Source organism: Leucopleurus acutus (assembly GCF_964270905.1).
Source record: "Leucopleurus acutus genome assembly, chromosome: 11".
NCBI lineage: Eukaryota > Metazoa > Chordata > Mammalia > Artiodactyla > Delphinidae > Leucopleurus > Leucopleurus acutus.
In genome coordinates, this window is record NC_139152.1 from 56,223,818 (window position 1) to 56,235,532 (window position 11,715).

The following is an 11,715-nucleotide window of genomic DNA, read 5'->3' on the forward strand; positions in this document are numbered from 1 at the left end:
AGAGATAAATAGATTTAACTAAGGCTACTTTGGGATCTGTCAGTTAACTTTATGGCTCTCAGTCTTCACTTGTAACTGCATCCAACATGGTTGGCCACGACCTCAGTGAGGAAAAGAGTTAACACAGCTGGTCTGTTTTATTCACTTCTTGCTTATCTCTGGAACACCTGCACTCATTGTAATGCCTCTTAACCAAACACTGAGCACTAAACTTCTTCAGTGTTCACTAATTATTGATGCAAGGCAGAGCGTCAGCGTGCAACAGGCCGAAAGCATTGTTTAAAGTAAACGTGAAGATTCATGATGGGCACCTGGGCCTAGTGTGGGTCTGCACCCTGTGGGTCACAATAGTCATGTGACCAGCTCTTGTGAAGAACTCTGGGCCTCCAAGACTCGAGTGGGCTTCCCTGAGTGCACAGCTGGAGAGAAGCATGCATCTGTGGGGTCCTCACCGAGGGAGAACAGGCAAGCCCATGCTGACTCCTCTAGTCTTTGCCTGCATGTATCATTATTCCGCTGTGCCTGCACTGTGTCCTTGGCTTCATAAATCTTGGCTGTGAGTATGACTTTGTTGAGTCACGAGTCCTTCCAGCAATTCACTAGTGGGTGGTCATGGGACCCCAAGACAGCCTCCTTTTTGAACTGCTGCCCTTCCTTCATGTCTGTGATATCACTCTTTACCTTTCTTCTACTTCCTTGCTGATTTTTTTTTTTTCCATCTCCTTTGCTGGCTTCTATCTCTACCAGACTCAAAATACAACAGTATCCTCTGGCTCTATTCTGGCCCTCTTTTATCTCTACTTTCTTGTTAGATTATTTTATAATCCCATGGGTTTCAATGCCATCTACATGTTGACGACTCTCAAGCTTATTTCTACAGCCAAAACTTTCCTCCAAACTCCACCTACACACCTGCCTACTGGACATTCCAACTGGATGTCTATTAAGGATTTCAAATTTTAAAAAATTGTCTAAATCAGAGGTCTTGATTTCAACCCAAACTTGTCCTCTTCTAGTATTTCCTATCTTGCTAAATAATACCTCAGGTGCTCAGCTGTCCAAGCTGAAAACCTAAAGGTCATCCTGGATCTTCTATTTTTCCCTATCTCTGCCCACCCCCTTCCAATCCATTAAGGAAGTATTGTTGGTTTTATTTCCAAAGTAGATCTCTAATCCCTCCACTTCTCTCCACTTCTAATACAGCATCTTCATCCAAATCACCATCATCAACATTTGCCTGGATTATGATAACTGAATTAGTCTCCCTGCTTCTATACTTGCCCCTTTCTAATTAATTCTCTATTCAGCAGCCAATGCCATAATTTTCCCACCTACATCAGATGACATCATTCCGATTAAAACCCTTCAATGGTTTTCCATTATTCTTAGAACAGAATTCAAACTCTCCCTGTTTGAATTAGCACACCAGGCACTCTGTGAACTGTCCCCTGCACGCCTCTCCAGCTTTACCCAGTACCACTCTCTGCATGCTTACTGTGCTCCAGCACCACTGGCCTCATTTCTGTTCTTGGAATACAGCACAATCCTTTCCACCCCAAAGCCTCTGGACTCTCTGCCCACCCCTACACTGCGAGCTAGAGTGCCGCTGAGACTGAACACACATTTTGTGCATTTAGAAGTATATGTCATTAAAACTCACAAGATACCCAGGCCCAGCTACATGTTTATTAAGGCTAGAATGTGGTATTTCCCAACTTGTCTTTCTGTTTTTTCATAAATAGAAAGGAACTTACCGGTAACAAATGATAATCCCACTAGGCTTATCTCTAGGTTATCTCTAGTAGAGAGAGATTATTCATCTCATTCTCTAAGAGTAACAGAAAAAAAATAAAATGTGTTCCTTAATTGAGCAACCTGCATCTCAAATTTAACCCCACGTGCATTTGGTATTATTACTAAGGTGTAAGTAAATCTAATTTTAAAATAATGGGAAAACTCCTGTGGAATTGCCCCATGTTAAAATGATCTGTTCTCCCCATGTGTCCACACTTTCTCAGGAGTGAACAGCCCCCTTTAAAAGAATTTTAATGGATGGGCTTGACTGAGTTACCAACAATGGGCAAGGGAATGGATACTTAACAGGGACTAAAAATTAAAGTTAAGACACTTTCAACCTTCAGCCTGTCTACCTGTTTATTTCCAAAACCTGAACATCTTAAACCTGTAAAGCATTCCTGAGTATGGAGGGGAAAAAAGACCCTTAAAATCGAGGGATTCCAAGTATCTGCTTAACTTTTCTGGTGGGGGGGAGGGGGGAGGCTTCATCACATGGTCCTTTTTGCTTTTTCACATTCTCTAGATAGACACTTGAACTATTTTTTCACTGTTCAAATAAAACCAGGGATATTTACTTAACCTCTTCTTAATGGAGGGTGTGTGTGTGTGTGTGTGTGTCTCCTATATTTACTCTCTCTTCTCTTAATACATGTTTGGTTAGTGTTTGAGGGCTGAGGGAGCCAGAACCCCTCTAGGTGTGTCAGTGAATGACTCAGTTATGCCCTTGACTGCCTGAAGGACACTAACCTCCCTGTTGCCCTCCAGCATGAGCTGTGTCACAATGAGGTCCTCCTATACTACCTCTCCAAGGTATCATGCTACTTCCCATAACATTGTTTTATTGCAGTATAACCTGTTTTTGCTAAAACTATTTCATTTTCCTGAGAAACTGAAGTATTTACTACATACAACATATGTATAACTACATAACGTTGTGTATATAAAGTTACATATAGTATGTGTAACTATATAAATGTATATAAAATATATATAAAAATATACATCCTATATACTTATACATAATAGCATACTATATACTATACTGTATAAAAGTGTATAAAAGCATATTTACATTAATGTTTCCTTTGCTATGCATGGAAAAACTCTTCAGCTGTGACCCTCACTGTGCCTGTCACATATAATCAGCACATAACTGGGTCTAAGATACGAAGATGAATGAAGCCTGGTCCCTGCCCTCCAGGTACAACATAGACAGAGCTCCTGGAAGATGCTGTGGAAGAGGGGCGCAAGGAGATTCTAACTCTGCCCAGGCGACTAGAAAAAGACTTCCAGGAGGAGGTGACATTTTGAACCAAGCCTCAATCAACTGAATAAATGATCAAGTGGTCTCTAACATCCATTCCTGCTCTAAAAACGTGACGTTGTGCTCAATTTCACCTGACTGTATTCATAGTATACCCGTGCGCTTTGTCAGAAAGGAGGCTGAGTTATGTATTTGGATAACTGTCAGTTCAGGTGACTTTGGCTGTGCTCCTTAAGTGTGGTTCTAGTTTCCTCAGAGAGATTCCTATCAGAGAAATTTTAAAAACTGAGTAAACAACTAACTGAAAGTTCTTTGTTTATACAAACAGAGGGTTTGCTTTCTTCTTCTAGACTCTGTGACAGTGCTTGCATATTTGAAGGGTTTACCCTGTCATTAATGCCTTTATACCCCACCACGAAGGCTGCTATCTTCAGCTCTGAGGAAGTTCGGGATATGTCTGTGAAGCTAGTTTGAAGGCAACTTGTTTGAAGCTGGCGGCATTTTTGTGATGCCAAGGAGAGTAAACCTCCAGTTGAGCTTTTGACGAAGCTATGTACGTGAAGGGTCACAGACGAGAAAATGTACACTTTTTAAACATCTGACATGTAGCAGTCCTTGTAAAACAGGGTTGAGAAAACATTTTTAATGTGCAACTTATGTCTGTTTTATTTACTTTATGTCTGTTTATTTGCACACAAACTCAAATTAGGATTTCCTAACCTCTCAACAAACTACTACCCTATATTACATTGAATGGCTACGGAGTTGGAAGAATACCAATTCTTTTCAATCACTACATAGGAAGTTCCGATTTAATCTTCTTCCCCTAACCCAAATGCATGTTGGTATTTGATATAACCTTCAAAACTTTACCTTTTTTTGGGTAATAAACTCTAAGGGAAAAGAATCTGCAAAAGAGATCTATATATAACTGAATCACTCTGCTGTACACCTGAAACTAACAACATTGTAAATCGATTATATTTCAATAAAAAACATTTTTTTTTTTACTTTAAGATTCTTCTTATCTTACGTTCTGACTTTGCACTCTTCGAGAAAGGGGCATTCTAAATTCACAAACCGAAGGAAGGAAACAGGGCGAATGGCAGTTATCTCTCAACTCTAGATACTATTCGTCACTGTGGTGTTACCACTAGGCACTCGTGTTTTGATTAAGAACGGAAACCAAACACCTTCTGTATGCTGGCTACATAAATTTGAAGTGGGTCTTATCAGCTCTCTGCATCTGTGGTTTCAGACCAACAGTCCCTAACCCTATCAGTTGATGCCTCTTTTTTCATGTCCAAGATTTTGCAGCTCCTCCTTCACCATGCTGGCATGAAATCCACAGAAAATAATATTTGCGTACGTAATTTCAGAAAGATTGATAAAATGTTCAAACTTTACATAAAGGGGAAATAAAAAGAAAGCAACTTATAATAAGAAAAAGCTGCTTAGATCAGTTCTTGAGATTCACGGTGAAGGCATTTATTACAAACGCAGACTGATTCAGCTGTGTGGTCACTGATGCCAGGATTTTAAGAACGTGAAATATCTCGGAACCAAGTTCAGAGAAAAATATAATTGAATTTTCCCTCAATTTGCCTACAGGTACTATTCCTGGAAAGTTTGGTACATATTAAAATTGTGGGAAAAAAGTATTTTGTGTTTGTACATAAATCGGAACTGGTTTTAGCTGGTAAGCTGGTCTTGCACCTATGGAAGACATTAGAAAATGTGGAGGACGATTTTTCACTAGGCACGACTATTCTGTGTGCTGCTAACAAGATCAGGAGGATGCATCAGCGAGGTCCCCCCTCCAAAGACGTCAAAGTTATGGCCTAAACCTCCCTTCAATTTCCAAAATTCCCCCTAGGGGGCAGTACTACTCTTAATGAGAACCACTGTTCTCAACTCAGGAGACAGCATTTTGGTGGGTGGGTGTCCTGAAAGTGTGCAAACCAGAATCTCAGTCTTCTCCTTTTGCCTCATAACCAAACAGTTTTAGTATATAGAAAAAAAATTAAGTCTACACCAAAATATGTAATTCACACTGCTTTGGATGAAACTGTAAATACTGAAAAGGGGTCTAGGATTCCACAGCCTATCACTCCGCACATAAAATACATTTTACACAGGCCTTTTCTTGGATGATGGAGGATGCTCCTCAGCTTTTGCAGAATCACAGCAGTCGGGGCAAGGGGAGGAGCAGGATGTGTGGGGGAGGGGAAAAGGGACAAGAACAGAGAAAGAGGTAACTGGAGAAACTTTTCTCTACAGCAAAGAGCTTTAATGGTCCACTATTCGGCACAAGACAGGCTTTGGTTCCAATCACCCCTCTGTCATTTACTAACTGTGGATGATTCATTCAATCTCAATTCTTCACATGTAAATTGGGGGATAATAATGGTATTTCGTGCCGTTGTTAGAGTGATTGAGGGGTATATGTAAAGTGCCAGGCAAAGAGTAAAATTCACTTAATGTTGGCTGCAATTATTATTTTTTTAAGTTTCAAATGCCACTAAAGTATTGGTGGTTGAAGCAGAGTAACATCCGTGTTACTTTTTGGATATTCTGTCTCTTCCTCTTAAAATCTCATACCACAAATATAGTGGACATCTAAATCATTTCCTTGTAAGAAAAAAAAGGCAGTGTCTTTAAGAAACTTAATGGTTATAAAACAAGGCTGATGTTCCTAAGGTGTTTCAGAAAAGGACTTTACATTTCAAGTTAAAGAAGGGGAAAGGCTTGCTACCCCAATGTAACTTTAAATCACAAGTACGTATATTACAGCTGAAATTCCCAGATTTTAGTGGCTGTCTCGCTATTTAGTCCTCAATATGTCAATATTTACATCACAGAAAGCATTTTATACAGGATCTCAAGCAAACTGGCTTGCCGATCACACTTGAGAAATGAATAGGGTGACAGAAAATCGAATGCTGTGGCAAAATCTCGTATCAAGTGTCCTTTTCAGAGGGTAAATCGCCAGCCACATTCTACGCAGGCAAGGGGAGTAGGCAATGAGAGGTCTGTGTACATGAGCACAGTACATGCCTCTTTGGGGCACGAGTCTTAAGCCAATTCTAGCGAGATTTTTGAGTATCTGCAATGTTATGACGACTCCTGGCGGAGGAATTCAATAAATATCTGTTGAATGCATATGTGAAGGTGAGAATCCTTGGGGGAAAATGCAGGAGAAATAAATTCTCCTTTATACTTTAAACACAACAACGAAAACTTTATGCTACAGTAATCTTTCATCATCATCATCACTATAACACTTAGCATAACATCTACCCTCATAGCAAATTTTAAAGTAAGCAATATTGTTAACTATAAGAACTCTGCTGTGCAGTAGATCTCTAGGACATATTCATCCTGTATGACCAAAACTTTGTACCCTTTGACAAATACTACAGTAATCTTTCAAACCAGGAATGCCTGATTTATGACTGGTATAAGAGAAGAGGTAAGGGCTTCCCTGGTGGCGCAGTGGTTGAGAGTCCGCCTGCCGATACAGGGGACACAGGTTCGTGCCCCGGTACGGGAAGATCCCACATGCCGCGGAGCGGCTGGGCCCGTGAGCCATGGCCGCTGAGCCTGCGCGTCCGGGGCCTGTGCTCCACAACGGGAGAGGCCACAACAGTGAGAGGCCCGTGTACCGCAGGAAAAAAAATAAAAAAGATAAGAGGTAAGCATACATTTCTTGAGATCATCAATCAATACTCCTTTTGGAAATCTATTTGGTTACATGTATCAAATACATAGAACTGCTTTAAGACCTGGTAATTTCCTTTTTGGAAATATATCCCCAATAGCAGGTAATGTATCCTTAACAGCAACTCCTATGTAGTACTTATTATGTGCCAGGAATTATTCTAACCACCCAGTGTCACACTGCTACAAAGTAGAGGATGTAGAATTTGAACTTGGGCCTTGTAGTTCCAAAGCCTGCGTGTGCTCTGACAACTTTTGCTGTCTTAGCTACAAAGGTGTCCACTATGGCACATTTTTTTTTTAATAACAGGAAAATTTAGAAAAACTAAATGTCAGTGGAGTGTAAGTTAAATAAACAATAGTATATCCATTGATAGGACAAAAAGCAGGCATTAAAACTCAGGTCTTAGAAATAACATGTTTGCAGGGGCAAGCAAGATATTTGGCTCAGGGGGAGGGGAGAAAGGCACAAATCAGGGCATGTAGTCTTTCAGGTCTACTAAGTGTTTGCTTTGGACGGTGAGATTTGATTTTTCTCCTTGGTGCTTTGTTGTATCTTCCCAATTTTCTAAATGAACTTGAGTTCCTTTTGTACTCAGAAAGAGAAAATTGCTAATAACAAATTTCTGTCTAGATCAACACAGCCCAATCAAAATATAGTGCAAGTCATACATGTAATTTAAAATGTTTTAGAAACCACAACCATATTAACAAAAGTAAAAAGAAACAGGTGAAGTTTTTTTTAAATGTTTCTTATTTAGCCTTTATATCTAAAATATTACCACTTCAACATGGAATCAATATAAAAATATTAATGGACTATCTTACTTTTTTGTATGAAATCTTCAGTCACTTTTAGCACACCTTAATTTGGTCTAGTCACATTTCAGCTGCTCAGTAAACAAGTGGCTACGGGCTACTGTGTTGGATCCTTGGTAGAAGCTTTACTTTCAGATCCAGCGTGCCCAAAACGTGACTCTGAAACCCTCCAGTAACTACCTCAGTCTTCATGTGACCAGCCACATCTGTGTCAAACCACTTCCTTAATGAGAAAGAGATGTGCTTCAGAGAAGGTGGATCTGAGTTTGAAGCCTCCCTCTAACACTTATCAGCTGTGTGATCTTCAGCAAGTTAATTAACTTCTCTGTGCCTCATTGGATCCTTTCTGTAAATGAGTATAAGGCCTATTTGAGTTGTTGAGATTGAAATAATGTATTACAACACCAAATACATGGAAAGCACTTTAGAACAGATTTTATTATCTAACCCTTGCTCTTTGCAACCTTCCTTATTCAGATCAAGGTTAGACTTAGCAGGAGGAAAGACAAGATTCTAAGAGATGTAGGAAATCTCATTTAAAGTGGTCCTAGAACTAATTTGGGGGAATGTGGAGAGAATAGCTGGGGAATCTATAACAAATACATTTGTATTTTAAAGGGGGCTACCTGACAGCAGGGCACAAATGGCACAACTTTTTGCTTGCTTCCCATAGCTATCCCTCAGTAAATAGTCAAGCCACTAAACAAAGAGATAAAAATCACTGAATACGTGCCAGCAACATGCTAGACAAAGGGGCTTAGGAGTAATTAAAAAAAAAAAAGGATAGGAGAGGTGTTCCCTTAACTGAATGAAGGAATGAATCAATGAATGTCGTACATTTTCTGATTTTTCTCAACTCAGCTGTCTGTTCTTTTTGTTTTATAGTTGCTTCTGTTGTTTTACCTAAGATTTTCTTTACTCTGATATTAGGTAGTGGGATTTCCTCTAGAAGGCTCAACTGAAATGTGGTCTGTCTACTATGGCAGAATCTAGGTGAAGTGTATATATGTACTCAGCTTTTGGGTAGGTTTCAAACATTTCAAAATTAAAAACTGGAAAAAAAAACCAATTATAATAGAAGGCCATTAATCATGACATGTATCAATTTTTTTTTAGCATCACTGCTTATAACAGAGGCCACCAGAAGCTATATAGATGCCGCAAAGAGGTGAATGACTAAGAAACTCACATAATCGAGGATAAAAGACTATATAGCAATAAACTCACACCTGCAGACCTTTCAACTCATGGAAATACGTAATGAAATAATGTGAACTGGGGGAAAAAAAGCAGAAGAGAATCCATGATCACAGTAATGAAAATACACGTGATATGCATCTACAAAAACTAAAAATGTATTTGGCGAGGTAGGAAGATTACTTTCCCTTCTAGGTATGTTGCCCACATTCACAATAACAAAGAAAAATAAATAACACATATGGTAAATCTTGTTTGCTAAGCAAGCTGTCTTACATCAGAGGGCAGAATGGCCAGGGGAAACTGTGCATCTAGTGAAAAGAGTACCAACAAATATGCTTGGCAACCGACTCCCAGTTACTAGCGTGCAGTTTAACCTACTACTCAGAACCTAATAGCAGATTTGGGATTTTTCTTAACCCGAGTAATTATTCAGAACATACTCAATACAAATATTTGACCTAAACTAGTGTCAGATTTTATTTTTTACACGGTAATTCCTCAGTCCTTTAACCACAATAGTGCACACCAGGTAAAAACAATTAAGCCTGCTGCCTTTCATTATTACCGTGGTCTGATAGCACACAGGGTAGATCAAAATAGCTGGTTGACATTGAGAGTCCCGTCACAAGCACTTTGTGCTTGAAAAAAATAAAAACCAAATCATTTAGTACTTAAAATTAACAACACTGGCATCACCTTGTGGGTTAAATGCCTGAACAATAACTCAAGTTAGTTGTGTTCTATATTTCCTTTATAACTATAATTAGTATTCTTAGATCTTTTAAAATTGCTCTTCTCTAGCCCTAGAGGAAAATGATTTCAAAAGGCTGAACACATGTGCTGATTCAAGATATGCTTTCTCATACATCCAACCTCTATAAGTTTGGATGATACAGCAAAATATAGAGTAATTCTGGCTCCAACTCCTTAGCAACGTTGTTTAAAAACAAAAATGCCATTACACACATAAGCCAAGAATTTTTATGTTGCATTGCACATAAACAAATTTATGTAATACTTTTAAAATATAAAAACCATGGCCTTAATTGTTTGGAAAACTATTACTTAAGAATATGGTAATTAAGAGACTCACAAATCGGTTGAAAAACTCAGAGCTAAAATTCACACGGGGTTGAAATACACCTTATAAAGAGCTGACATCCAAATTACATACACTTGACAAAACTTATAATTTAAGCCTTAAGTTATTTGCTAATCTCTTTGGGGAGGTACCAATATAATAGAAGATTGAGAAATAGTATCTAGTAAAATTATTTGCCTTGTCCCAAAATGGCTAAGCCTTAAAGTAGAATCAGCTGAGTGCCAATCCTGGTTATAAAACTCACTCAAGATCTGAGTGTTCTAGGGCAAAATACTTAATTTCACTATGATTCAATTTTCCTATCTACTAAAATTAGAATTACTTAATATATAGTTGTATATTTGTACTTAATATATGGTTTCTAAATTAAAACAAAGTAATTAATAATGAACTCGAAAATACTAACAGCAATACCAATCACTGCTATGGTACACTTATTATCCAGCAATTGTCTCATTCAAATGGATAACTTTTAAAATAGCCTTTTAATCAGTACCAAAGCCACTTTTTTGCATAACTTTAAGCCATAGGGCTAATTATACGTGACATAGAAATCTCACCAACAGAACTGCCCTGTTTTAGTTTAAAAGAGGCTTGAAGACACGATCCTAACAGTCCGAGTCATATTTAAAGAAGCCATCAAAAAGGGAAACAAACCTGAGATGGGTAAACAGACTTCCTTGGCAGAAGTTCATGTAGAAAACTAAAACCTAAAGTACTCATCCCAGGAAATCACTGTCTGCAAGATCCCAAAACAGAACGCCATTAACGCAAAGCACTCGACACCGAACGACAGCGGAGACGTTTAGTAAAATTCAGGTCTTACTACTCCCCTGACAAAAAGCAACACAACACACAAAAGCAGAAACAACCAACACGCAAGGCAGGGATGGAACCGCTCGAGACCCTCTGAGTCGCTTCATGGAGAGGGGACAGGAGGCTAAGGCATATTTAATGAATGAAACTGAGGACTAGGGGTTTGGGAAAGTACACGAAACGGACCCTACCTTCCACAGATTCCCCGATACTGTGTAAGTGAGTGATAGAACTGTAGTTTTGGGAAATACTCTTCAGGAACGCTTCCATCTCTGGCTGGTGGTGGTAGCTGAAGTCCAGCGCAGCTACCACAGGCAGCAACAGCCCTAGCCAGAGGCGGGCGCAGTCCATGTTCTAGAGATGAATAAAAACAATAATAAAGCTGAGCAGGTGAGGAAGGGGGTAGTGGGGAGTGTGCACGTTACTCGCTTCGGCTCCGCTGTCTAGTCTCAGATCTCCCGGCACTAACACTCCCAGCTTCCGAAGGAGGTAAAAGTTGGAAGCAACAGCTTCGGGAGTTAGTGCACCCGGAACACGGGTAGCCCCTGGTGCCCTCCATCCCGCCTCCCACCCTCTCCTCCTCCCCACGTCTCGGCCGCTCTCCGCCGCCCGACAGCTGCAGCAGCTGCGCCCGACCCCCCCGCGTCCCGCTCCTCACCCCGAGCCCAGGCGCGCACCGCCGCCCGGCGGCTGCCGCCAGACGGGACCCCGTATTAATAGCCCGGCCAGGGTCCCACCCACGACGCCTGACTGACGTCTCTCCGACCCACTCAGGCGCCGCGAGGAGCACTCCGGGGCGGGGCCGAGCCGGGCGGTCCGGGCTCCTCTGCCTCCTTCGAGGTCCCTGGGCGCGGCGGCGAGCTTCCCGAAACCGAGTTACCTCGCGCGGCCCCAGTTTTTGCCGGCGCCCCAGGTTGGCAGTGCGCTCACCCCGGCCACGGATTCGTCCGCTGAAGGGGTCCGGGGCGCTCCACCAAAGGGGCACGAGGTGTCTCCA

General features: G+C 40.7%; 1 protein-coding gene across 3 annotated transcripts in view; it reads right to left on the reverse strand.

Moving 5' to 3' along the window:
- The window catches only part of CPM (carboxypeptidase M), a gene marked incomplete at its 5' end in the record, with an annotated part of 84,872 nt that extends 73,803 nt beyond the window's left edge, over nt 1-11,069 (reverse strand). For all 3 annotated transcript variants that reach the window (XM_082850598.1, XM_082850597.1, XM_082850596.1), the window contains one exon: nt 10,910-11,069. In XM_082850598.1, coding sequence (XP_082706724.1) covers nt 10,910-11,069 — 160 coding nt within the window. The remainder of the gene's footprint in view (nt 1-10,909) is intronic.
- Nucleotides 11,070-11,715: the final 646 nt, after the last annotated feature.